The sequence below is a fragment of the Neltuma alba genome, unplaced genomic scaffold (genome assembly GCF_004799145.2).
Source record: "Neltuma alba isolate B1F8T4 unplaced genomic scaffold, ASM479914v2 tig00011485_pilon, whole genome shotgun sequence".
NCBI classification, from domain to species: domain Eukaryota; kingdom Viridiplantae; phylum Streptophyta; class Magnoliopsida; order Fabales; family Fabaceae; genus Neltuma; species Neltuma alba.
Genome location: NW_021636154.1, coordinates 97,012 through 109,968, shown reverse-complemented (window position 1 = coordinate 109,968; position 12,957 = coordinate 97,012). Strand labels below are relative to the sequence as shown.

Here is a 12,957-nt window from a genome sequence, read left to right as displayed (position 1 = left end):
GATAAATTAATGGACTTAGCTAGTTGTTTGATATATTAATTAGTTTTACCTGCAAATGTTGTTGGTCTTTGCTGATTAAGGGTTTGTTTGGCAGGGCTTTTGAGGGGCTTAAAAGTAGCTTATTCGTAGTGTAAGCCCGATTGGAAAAATCATACTGTTTGGTTGGGCTTAAAAAAAAAAGGAGCTTATGAAATTTAAGCCGGCAAACGTACGTTGTCTCTCAAGCTGAATTTTATAGCTTATTGAAGAGTTTATTTTCTACCAGAGCTTCTTTTCTCTCACTTTTGCCATATTTTCTCATTTCAACTTTCTTCGTTTTTTTCACCTCAGCTCTCCCACAATTTCGTTGCTGTCAGAGGGTCCTTTTTTTTTTTTTTTTTATTTCCTCCTTTGTTGTTCTCCCACTTCTATCATTATTCCCTATTTACTTCTTCTTTTTTTTTATCAAGCTTTCATCACCCATGACCCTTCTCAGATTAACGTAAAGGCTCATTATTTTGCCGCCCAAGGAGCTTCATTTTTAAAATATTTTTTTTTTATTTTTAAAATTTTAAATTTTAAATCACCTGTTAAATTTCACTTCTTCATATTAAATTAATTTAAATTCATTATATTATACAAATTTTTTTATCATGTTTCGTTATTTATTAAAACTCATACTCATTTTGGTCATTTTACAACTAGACTTACTTTTATTCATCCATAATCCAAACAACTTTTTATCAATCTTACTTTTGTAAACTAGTTTTTTTAAACTCCAATCCAAACACAATTCAACTTATTCAATTTAGCTTTTACCCAACTTCATTTATCCATAAGCTACTTTTTTAATAAGCTACTTTTTCAATCGCTAATCCAAACGGCCACTGGGAAGGCATCAGCACCAAGACGTTCCAATGCTTCCTTCTTCTTTCTGGGAGAAGTACTTACCACGGTCACTTTCATTTCAGAAGCTTTAGCGAACTTGACTGCCACGTGGCCGAGCCCCCCAAGCCCTACCACGCCCAAATGCAAACCAGGGCGAGCCAGTTCATGGCTCGTCATGGGGCTGTACACTGAGATTCCAGCACACAGCAACGGGGCAGCTCCGTCCAGTGGCAGAGTTCTTGGAATCACCACGGCGAAGTGCTCGCCCACCACAATCTTAGCCACCTTGGGTTACTGATCCGTCGTGATCTCGTGCACTGAAGGTTAATATCATTTTTAGGCAATACATTTCAAGAACCTGGTTGCACTCAGACACGACCCACACGAACCACATACGCCAGTTACACCAGCCATGTCACCAACCCTAAATTTTGAGACACGACGACCCACTTGTATCACTTCGCCCACGATCTCGTGCCTGAACTCGAACCAAAGAGAGAGATACTAGGCAGCATATAGACATTAGAAATTAAAGAGTATAGTTATATAAAACTCAAAAATGAACAAGTAGCAAAGATATGAGAGTTGGTGGAGTACCCGGGAACAACAGGATATAGGGTCATGCCGAAGTCATCCTTGAGAAAATGAAGGTCGCTATGGCAAATCCCACAATAGAGAATCTTGACGTTTATGTCATTTTCGCCATTTGCCCTGTTGTTCGTTGAGCAGCAAGAAAATTATTCAGTACTGATGCATGCATGAAGGTTTTGATAGGCGAAGATGGTGATTCAATCTGAAGAACACACGCTCTTACCTTCTAGTAAAGTGAAAGGGTGAGACGATTCCTGAGGCGTCTCTAGCTGCCCATCCATAGGCCTCTACTTTTCCCTTTTCTTCTGCCGCCATAACGTTCGACATGGATGTGCTCTTCTGTATCAGAGTGAAGTAGATTTTGAGACCAAGACATTGCACAATTGCAATACAAGAAGACTTGTAATCTTTCATGAAAAAATTGGGATCATGAATTGTGAATCCTCTCACCCTATGGTCGAAATTGACAAGGCGAGTTATCTAACTGAATAAGTTTTTTAAATATATCGTAAGTCAAATCTTGAAGTACAAGCTAAGTTGCAAAATGTCATGTCCCAGTGTCAGATTTTGGAAGTACAAGTTAGAGCAAATTGACTGGGTCGACGGTGGACGATAAGAGAAATGACGTTGGTGGGCGAAAGGCCGAATGGACTCAAGGAGTCGACATTGCTTGTTCATGCCTTTCTTTCTTTCACTACACAAAGTGACAAGAAGACACCAAATATATACAATAACGTGTTCTATGCTTTCTGCCTCTTCCCCAGTTAAGATCACGTTTCACAGAGCTGGTTCTAATTAATGACACACATAAATCAAATTAGCGTTTCAATTTCATTTTCCCCGCGGAGTGTTTTGAATTGTCGATTTGGAGCTAACACATGAGTGTTTGGTTACTCATCCCGGGATGTTCTTAATATAATAAAAACTTAATTAATTTGGATAAACTAATAAAGCTAAATAAGTTATTTAATTCTAACAAAATTAACATGGTCTCTTTAAAGTACTTTCATGTAACGTTATGTTATATTATATAATATTATATATACCAGTTTATAGGTTAAATAAATTAGTTTGAGAAAAACTGAAATATAAGAGTTAAAATAGATTTAAAGTTTTTTTATTTAGACCCAGAATAGATTTCTTAACCAGCTCATGCATTTAAAAGCGGAGGAATATACTTCTATCCACAACTGGCCCTAATCAAAGATCAACTCAAAAGCGACCTCTCGCCTAATTAAGCCGACCGCCTAATTAATCCACTTAAACTTGCATTGCACTTCATGTTACAGTCGCTAACAATGGTCCTGCCTGCATGCTTCCTCACTTGACTTGGTTCATATGTTTATGGCCTTCAGCCTCTCTTGGCATAGCTAATTGAGCTGGACAACGACCTACCTCTTCCTCTTCGGATCACCATATATAGGAGGGGGTTTTCTTTTCTTTTTTTGTGAAAGGGGCTTTTCTGATATGGGATTGTAGGAAAATGACCCCTCTGTGTGTTTGTATTAGTTGTTTCTAGTTTGATTGAGCCTAATCCCCAAAAAAACTAACTATTGAGAGGAAAAGCCCTTTAAGCTTATAGACTACACTATGCTTTGGGAGTCACTACAATATATAAGTAAAACTGAACAATTCAAGATTTAATGTAAACCTTTAATATTTATATGGTTTTTTTTTGCCAGAAACAAGTAATTAATATTTATAAATTGAGTTATGTCATTCATAACTTAAATTCATAAATATTAAATTGCTTGAGACGTACTAGTGTTAAATAAAATGGGAGGGACCTACATGTGTGCAGAGAATATTAGTGTACATTGAGCCGGCTGATTGTTGGGCCAAGTTTGTTGTCTCTGATATCCTGATTATATTTTTTCCCTTGTTGACTTTCTAGTGCCCATAGAGAAGCTACGCGATTGTACAGATAAATATTTACCTTCAATATAATTCCTTTCATTTGCTCAATTCTCTGAGAATTCAACCATGTATTTAGGTATTTTTGCCTAAGATTTATGGGTGATGATTTCCCCAATAATTAACCTTCCCTGCGGAGCAGCGGACAGCAGCAGAGAGAAAAAGAAAAGGAGAGAAGCCGTTCCCCTTATCCATTCCCAGCAATTAATATGGCAAACATTATCTCAGCACAAGAAAAATGAGAGAATACCAATCTTTGGATTAGCCGCGAGAGAATCTTCGGGAATTGTCTCGCCTTTCCACTTCTCCAAAAGGTATATATACATAGCACATTCACATGTTGCTTATTGTATAGTTACAAATGGAAATATATATGTGTGCGCGCGCTCGCACACTAACTTAACCATTTTATTTGTTCTTGAATATACATCTATATGTACAGGGCCAACGGTGATCATGATATCACGGTCAAGATACTGTACTGTGGGATTTGCCACGCCGATTTTAATTGTCTCAGGAATGAACTGGGAGGCGACGCCTTCTATCTTGTGGGGGAAGTGATGAAAGTGGGTCGTAGTGCAAAGAAATCCAAAATCGGTGACATCGCAAGTATAGGTCCACTTTTTGGTTCGTGTCGTTCCTGTTCTAGCTGCAACCAAGGTTGTGAAGCATATTGCCCCAGCAAAATTGGGACTTATAATTCACTTGATCGAGATGGATCAGGCAGCTATGGTGGGTATTCTGACAAAACTGTGATTGATGAACATTTTGCTGTCAAAATGCCCAATAGCTTGCCCCTTGATGGAGCAACGCCATTATTATGTGCTGGACTCACAGTGTACAGTCCCATGAAATACTATGGTTGTGTCAGGCTGGTCAGCATTTGGGTGCTTTGGGGTTAGGAGGACTTGGTCACCTGGCTGTCAAGTTTGCTAAAGCTATGAACATGAAGGTCGCTTTGATAAGTACTTCTCCTGGGAAGAAGAAAAAAGCAATGGGAAGCCACGGTGACCGACCAACAACAATTGCAGGTATCTAAATGTTTCTTGTTCTTTCATGTCATAATGTTTCATGCCAATAGTTTTGTTAATAAATCAGATCCTTCTTAATGATCATTGGGATTCTGAATATAGGACGCAAAGAACAGAATGGATGGAATTATAGACACAGTTGCTGGACCTCACTCTCTCCATCCATTATTGGTTGATCTGTTGAAGACAGGAGGAAAATTGGTTCTGGTTGGAGTATCAAAGAAAATGCCTGGGGTACCAACTTTGCCTTTAATAATGGGTACGTAAGTTGATTTCTCAGTCTCTTTATTTTAATTATGTGTTATATATTTTAAAACACATGTTCTGATTGATAATACGGTGATGGAAATGTACACATAGGAAGAAACAGAAGACAGACAAGAGATGATTGATTTTGCAGTGAAGCGTAATATATCGCAGCAGATGTTGAGGCTATTTTAATGGATTACGTGAACACAGCCTTAGAGGGAGTAGCCAAAAATGATGTTAAATATCGTCTTCCACAATGGAATCTGACAAGTGAGATTTCGAGTAAGTGTTTACATAATTTTTTTTTTGTCTGAAGAAATTATTCATCGAAATAATGAGTCATCATTGATATCGACACATTTGAGATAGCTAAATGTTCATAAGTTCCTCTATTCAATCATTTTCCTTCTTTTTGTTGCTGGATATCTCGTTCATACACATTTGTCATCGATGTGGCCAACACAATTAAGGTTATCTCTACTATTACTAGTTAATTAAGAATTGCGATCAGCTGATAGATGACCCAGACAATAAGAATTCAAAATTTGATGTACGTTCATGTTCCTGTCGCATTTTAATCAATAATCATCATTGGCAGATAATTAACAAAAGTTTTCTTTAATTAACTCTTATTTAATGTTTTTGTATGTGAAACTTCGTTATTATATTAACCCTGACACAAAGCATATAGATACATTTATAAATTGGGTAACTTCCTATAATTAGGCTGATAAAATTTTCCGTGTCTATTCCACAATAATTATCATATTACTGATCAGATTTGATTTTATTCCGCGGTATAGTGGCTGTTTAAGGATTTCTGCGAACCATTAATTATATTTAATTTTTTTTATAGTTATCCATATCTGGTCTCATCGATAATAGGACAGGAAGAACTGACAGAATTAATAGAACGGGTTTGTGTTCTTTTCCCCTCTTGGTTCAAGATTTTATCCCCGTAATGAGGGAGGCATATTTAGTTGATATAATTAAAATACATTCAAATAATCTTTGACAGGAACAGGAAAAAAAATGAAAAGAAGAGATAAAAAATAATAGGACAAGAATGCACCAGAGAGAGAGAGGATCATGCAATGACTTCATGATTCTCTTCTTCATTTACCACCTCCAATGTTTAACATAAAAATTAATTTAATTTTTAATTTGATCTTAAATATAATATTTTAATTTATTATGTCTTTTATATTTATCATTTTTTAAGGTAGTTATTGTAACTAATACACTTAATTAATAAAGATATTTTAGGAAAGATAATATTTATTTATTACAAATAACTAAATTAATTTTCTTAATATATTCAAATTAGTCAACAAGCTTTTATATTAAATACCAGAGGTAGTACTTGGCATGTGATTATTTTTAATCATATCCCCCCGTTGAGTCATTACATTATACTACCTCTGGTTCTAAATATAAGAGCTAGTTGATTAGTTTGAGTAAATTAAGAAAATAAGTTAAATTAATTATTTGTAATAAATATGTGTTATTTTTTCTAAAATATCATTACATCAGGTGTGTGGCCTAGAACTATCATTGTTAAAAGAATTACCTTAGGAAAAAATATATAAATGTGAGAGACAAAATGAATTGGGGGTCTTATATTTAAGATCAAAATAAAGTCAAACAAGATCTTATATTAAGAATGATGGTAGTACTTAATTATAGGATAATATTATTCATCTCTTTTTGACTTGGTTAGATTAGATTATTATTACATCTGAACATTTTAAATTTCAAGTTTTAATCATGTGTGCTTTACAAGATTTTGTTCCTCCATGATACTGATATAAAAAATATTATTATTTGAATTAAAATTGAAAATCAACTTTATTTCAAAGGAATCTAGACGTATTTAATGATTGATGTAGGGGGTGTTTGGGTATCATCCCAAACCATGGGAAAAATTTGCTCAAACACCCATCAAAAATCAATAACTATAGTTTTGGGCCAAAAACCATGGTTTTGTGAGAAGCATTTTGCATTTGCTTCTGGAAAAAAGAAAAAGAAAAGGAGAGTGTCAGCTGGTTTTAAGGAGAAGGATTTTGACTAGGCGTGTATACCCTTTCTGTCCTTCACTGTTCAAAGGGAGTATGTTGTTTTTTTTTTGGACCAAAAAAGAGGTAGTACATTGTTATTTATTGTTTTTTCAGTTTTTTTTACTAGAAAATATTTAAAGAAAAATGATAATAAAATACCACTTGAATTCCAAAAAGACAAATAAGGGACCTGAATAAGCAAAATGACAAATAGGGCACTGGTACCAATCTGGAATTTTGATTTTTGATGTCAAAACATGTTGCAAAACCCATTGACAAAGTAGTAACTCTCACTATGAAAGTTGTAAATCTCACTATGTGTTTTGTAAAATTCAGCGTGGAATTGTATTGTTTTTTATAGAAAAGTTGCCTAACCCCTCAAAACAGGTTGCAAAAGCCATTGACCAAGTAGTAATTCTCATTATGAAAGTTGTAAATCCCACTATGTGTTTGTAAAATTAGGCAAAACTTGCTCGGCCCTTCAAAACAGGTTGTAAAACCCATTGACGAAGTAGTAACTCTCACTATGAAAGTTGTAAATCCCACTATGTGTTTTGTAAAATTCAAAATCAAAATCCCATATTGGTACCTGATGCCTTCTTTGTCATTTTGCTTATTCATGTCCCTTATTTGTCTTTTTGGAATTCAAGTGGTATTTTATTGTCATTTTCCCAATATTTAAAGCAAATTAATATTTTTCTGTTAGAAAAAAATAATTATTTTTCTATAAACATATTTAATCTTATAATTTATAAATATATATACACATATTAATTAATTATTAATTATATTATCTTATATATTATTAATTATGTTGGTAAAAATTATTTTATTAACAATATTATTCCTTCAAATTAAAATATATTATAAAATCTATCCCTTATATAATTATCATATTAACTTATGCCTTTTTTAGTAATTTGCACATGTAAAAAGTGTTTCTGATAATAATTATCCAAACACTTTTACTTCTTAGAATCACTTTTTCACAAAATCTATTCTTCACAAATTATATTCTTCCTAAAATTTATTCTCCAGAAGTTATTCTCCAAACTATGGTTTGATTTTATCCAAACACCCCGTAGTCATGATTTTAGGGCCTGCATAAAAGCAGGGAGCCCACCGGAGGATCAAGCTAGGCCGGGCCTTCGATGGGGTAGCGACCTGCTTGCCCGTACAATATTTGATCTAATTAGAATGGTTCCACCAGGGAAAACACTGTTCACCGAAACTCAATAAATTATTTCAATTCAATTACCCAATTTTTCTTCTGAATTATGCCGGATTTTAACTCATAACTGATCCATATAAATAATTCAGTTTATTATAAATTTTCTTATATATACTATTTTGTATTACATAAAAGGAATTTAAATCTAAAATCTTTACTCACACTCTTTGTTGATCATTATTAGATTATGTGGCTTTTCACAAAAATTATGTCTGTGTGTGTGCGCGCCTGTGGAGAGAACGACCACCTTCAGGAGAGTTAAATATTACAATGTAATAAAATAGATTGGTGGGATATTTTATAATTTGTTAATATTTGATGTAACAATATAAAGAAATAATATAAATAAATATGAAGTATTTCTTTATTCCTAAACATAACACCTATTCTATAGTGTAATTTATATTATAAAATAGATCTTATATGAAAAGTATTGTATTTCATAAGTTATGAATAATGCTTCTTATTATATGGTATCGACTTACGGCTGTGAAAAATAATTTTTTTCCCCTTCCAATTCAATTTTTCAAGCACAATTGTCGAATGTGGAGAATAGTAATTATGACACAGACACAGGATACCTGCTGGCGTGGTTCTGTTATAAACCATAAAAAAGACGAGAAGCGAGAACATCAATAAAAGACCTTTAAAACCATTTTTATAAATTTTTTTGTCGGAATAATTATATTGCTATTCTAATACTATCTCAAATTCTTAATATAAAATATTATTTAATTCTTATTTTGACTATAAATAGAAAACCCATTCCACTTTATATCTTATACTTTGTTTTTTAAATAGTCATTCTAATAATAATATTTCAGACCAATAAATTTGATTAGTAAGAATATTTTAAGAAAAACAATACCTATTTATTATAAATAACTAATTAATTTATTTTTTAATATATTTAAATTAATCAACTAGTTTTTATATTTATGGCCGGGGACTGTATCGAATTGTTATTCCCGTTCTTTTGATCCTTTCAAACTAATGTGTGGCTTGAGAGGTTCTTTATATATTTTCTCCCAATAAATAAAAGCAGCCGATTTGTCTCATGCCATCAAATTAATACAGTTTATTCTATATATTTAAATATACACAGAGCGAACTTTAATGTCTAATCGGAGGGCTGGTCAAAAAAAAAAAACGCGGAGGAGCTGTTTTCGGCCATAAAATTAAGGAAAATTTTCGCTTTAAGACACTGTAACTAGTTAATACTAGTCCTTAATATAAAACATATTTAACTAATTTGATTATATTAAGAGAGTTAGATAAATTAGTTAATTATAAGAAATGTGACATGTTTTTTTTAAAATACCATAATCATCTTTCTTGAGGGAGTATCCATATGGGTAATTTAGAGAAAATTGATAAATATGAGAAATAGGTCTTATATTTAGGACCAAAACTAATTCAACAAATGGGTCCTATATTAAGGACTAAAGGAGTATCAGCCAACCCTTAAAATATTTTAAAATTTCAGTCAACTGGTCAAAATGAAATTAAAATTTAAGAATAAAATTATAATGATACCCTTTTTTTATTTTTTTAAATATAAATATTAATTGTTGATGTTAGCCATCAAAGCTTAGGTGGTCGAGATTGAAGGTCAAACCTCCAGTGACTAGAGGGTTGTTTTGTTTTTTTAATAAGGTGGCTAAGGAGATTTGAACCCATGACTCATTGGCATACTGAAAATAATATAAATACTAAGCCAACTAAGTTATTTAATCATATAATACAAAGAAAAATATGTGTGTGTGTGTATATAACAAAACAAAATGGAAGTGTCTAAGTGTAAAAAAAAATGAAAATCAATAATTTATAAGTGAAATTCAGTAATTTATGACAAAAATTTGGTGATTTAAAAGTAACATAATAAAATTCATAACCCAAAATACAAGTGTGTAGGTGTGAATAAGCAAGTGAAATTTGAAAATTCATAGATTTATAATCCAAATTTAGTTATTCATAAGAAACATAAAAAAATTCACAACCTCAAATAAAATTTTTTAAGTGTGAATAAACTAGTGAAATTCAACGATTTACAACCCAAATTCGGCAATTCACAAGAAACATGAACATCACAAGACTTATAATGAACACTTGTATTTGATGTTCTGAATTTTCTTATAAGTTTCGTGATGTTCATGTTTCTTATGAATTGCCGAATTTAGGTTGTAAATTGTTGAATTTTTGTTATAAATCACTAAATCTCACTTATTCATTTACACTTAAATATTTATATTTAGAGTTATGAATTTTCTTATTTTTCTTGTAAATTGTCGAATTTGGATTGCAAATTACTGAATTTTTGTTGCAAATTTTAATTTTACTTGCTCATTTTCACCTAAATACTTGTATTTGGAGTTATGAATTCTATTTTATTACTTGTAAATAGCTGAATTTTTGTTGTAAATTGATAGATTTCACTTGTTTATTTACACTTAGGCACTTACATTTGTTTTGTTTTATATATATATATATATATATATTTGCATCATATGATTAAATAGTTTGGTTAGCTTGGTGGTCATATTATTTTGATGTGTTAAAGGGTCATAGGTTCAAACTTTTCCTTAGCCATCTTATTTTTTTAAAAAGAATTCTCCAGTCACTAGACTACTATTAGAGTTCTAACCTCCGGCACTGGTCACCTGAGCGCCCATGATCGGGTCAATGGAGCTCCAGGAACAATTAATATTTATTTTTAAGAAAAAAAAAGGAGTATTATTGTAGTTTTACTCTTAAATTTTAATTTCATTTTCATTCAGAGGATTGACTCAAATTTTGAAATGTTTTGAGGGTCGATTGATATTAATTCAATACAGTGGTCAAAAAACAAAATTTTCCCTAAAATTAATACTAACAATATTTTATATTCTCACGTTTTACGCCACACACAAGAATGACCTCGTTTCCTGAGTAACTATTTATTGGTTTATTCGCTCATCCCTATCTCAATGGTTGTAATGTGTATTGTTCAAAACTTTTTGGAGCTACTTTTTTTTTTTTTTAATAATGAGTACAAACTAACAAGATACGAAGGATACATTAGGAAACCTAGCACATAAGCACCTAATATCCCGCACGATGACCTCGCATTTCTGATTATATGAAGTCTGCCCGTTCAACAGTCTCACCATGCTTGGTCTATTCAACATTATTGATGGATTATAGGCACGCGGAGCCAGTATGAGAGACTAATGGCATACAAAGTAGAGCCTCTTGCACAAGTCTTCTAACATTGTTTGAGTGGGACTTTTATTTTTGGGAAACATACTAACTTTAGAACAGAGTAGACTTTTCTGAAAGAAAATTTGAACCCAAACTTGATGAACAGTGCGCCCAAATTGTTTTAACCAACCCAACCTCAGCAACAAAACCCAACCATGATGAAAACCAGAAGGGATTGAGACCATGTTTGTTTCCTTTGCTTCATTCAGCCTCATACTATGAGCTTGAATAATACTGCTCTGATGCATCAGCCATCTACCATGATTTAAAACTTGGGCTGGGCAGCATGATCTATTCTCAAATACCTTTAGATTTCTAAAATACCAAAGACTACACAAAATAGTGCACATAAGAACTTGAGACTGAAGAGGCAAATCCATTAAAACCTGATACAACCATCCCCTCAAGTTAGTAAAATCATGCTCAGAAGTTCGAAAGCTCAAAGGAGATCCAAACCAGACCGCCCTTGCCCATTTTTTTTTTTTGAGTAACAAAGGCAAGCTACAGCTTGAAAGAGAAAAAGCTAGGTACAATCGGTCCTAGTTAACATCATGCATAAAACAAAATAATCAGTAGTGTTTCTCATCTTCAGCAATTATCTGCCTGCAAAAGTGAGGAGTCGACGGAACCAGCATCGTTTGGTACGTAGTCTGATGACCCATCTTCGCCATATAATCCGCACATCTGATGGTCTCCCTGCTAGTGTATGAGATTTCCACGTCCCAGTTAGCATATATTAGTTCTCTTACCTCATTAACTAGACTTTGTAGGGGGTGTCCATTCATACCATCTCTCATCAGGATATTAAAGGCTTCAATAGAGTCTATGTAGAGCTGTATCTTGCCATATCCTAGACCTCTTCCAATTTCCAAGCCCGTTTTTATTGCTTCTAACTCCGCCTCAATCACAGATCCTACTCCAATATAGCGTGTGAAGCCCGTTATCCATTCCCCTCCATTGTTTCTAATAGTGCCCCCACAAGCCGCTTGAGAGTTCGTCTTTACTGAGCCGTCCACGTCTATCCGCACTGAGTTCGAAGGTGGTGGTGTCCAGTATTCTTCCTCTTCTAGATCCAGGCAAAAGATTTTATGTTTTAGCTTTTGGTGTGAGGTGTACTCCATCAAATGGTGAAGGCATCTCTGCAATATATCCTTGTGAGTAGTAGTCGCTCCATCAAACAGGTATTTGCATCGCGCATTCCATAGTAGCCAGCATATCCAGCTCAAAACTTGCATCCACTCAAAGCTTCCGAATCTGCCACGTCCCGGTTTATGTCTGGTGTTCCAAGTCAACCATTCCTGCAAGTTACCAAAATAAAAACTAGACAAAAGGTTAGGTTTTAAAATTTGCTTCCACACCTCTCTTGCCTTCTCACAGTCCCTCAAAATATGCAACACACTCTCCTCACGTTGACATACATACGGACACTCATTTGTGGTAGATAAACCTCTTTTAGCTCTAAGTGAGTTTGTGACTAATCTCTCATGGAACACTTGCCACATGAATAATTTTATTTTCTCGGGTATCTACCATTTCCACAATTTACCCCACATCTGATTATGACTCGCCCTTTCATCCAACGCAAGGAATTCATATGCTGCTTTAACACTGAAAACACCATCCTTTGCTGTTCTCCAAGTAAAAATATCCGAAGCCTCCCCTGTTGGTGGTCGTATCTTGAGTATAATATTGATTACCTACCTCGGGAGAATATTTCTCCACATACTAACATTCCACTGATCAGTCCCCAAGACATAGTCCCGTACAGTTGCCATGT

The 12,957-nt window shown here is 33.7% G+C and overlaps 1 protein-coding gene and 2 pseudogenes across 1 annotated transcript; 1 reads left to right on the top strand and 2 right to left on the bottom strand.

The window, feature by feature from the left end:
* Positions 1-5: 5 nt before the first annotated feature.
* LOC114714047 (probable mannitol dehydrogenase) lies at positions 6-1,785 on the bottom strand (annotated as a pseudogene).
* A 1,692-nt stretch (positions 1,786-3,477) lies between these two features.
* Positions 3,478-5,146, top strand: LOC114714056 (probable mannitol dehydrogenase; annotated as a pseudogene).
* A 6,603-nt stretch (positions 5,147-11,749) lies between these two features.
* On the bottom strand, positions 11,750-12,955 carry LOC114714055 (uncharacterized). The gene is made up of 2 exons (XM_028898747.1): positions 12,911-12,955; positions 11,750-12,478 (listed from the first exon to the last, which is right to left on the bottom strand). The coding sequence occupies exons 1-2, from the start codon at positions 12,953-12,955 to the stop codon at positions 11,750-11,752; spliced, it is 774 nt and encodes a 257-aa protein (XP_028754580.1).
* Positions 12,956-12,957: the final 2 nt, after the last annotated feature.

Bases quoted from the DNA above. Each gene is read 5' to 3' on its own strand.
- LOC114714055 (XM_028898747.1), bottom strand. From the start codon at position 12,955: ATGGCAACTGTACGGGACTATGTCTTGGGGACTGATCAGTGGAAT. The intron at 12,479-12,910 runs GTTAGTATGTGG...GGTAACTTGCAG, and splicing joins TGGGGACTGATCAGTGGAAT to GAATGGTTGACTTGGAACAC.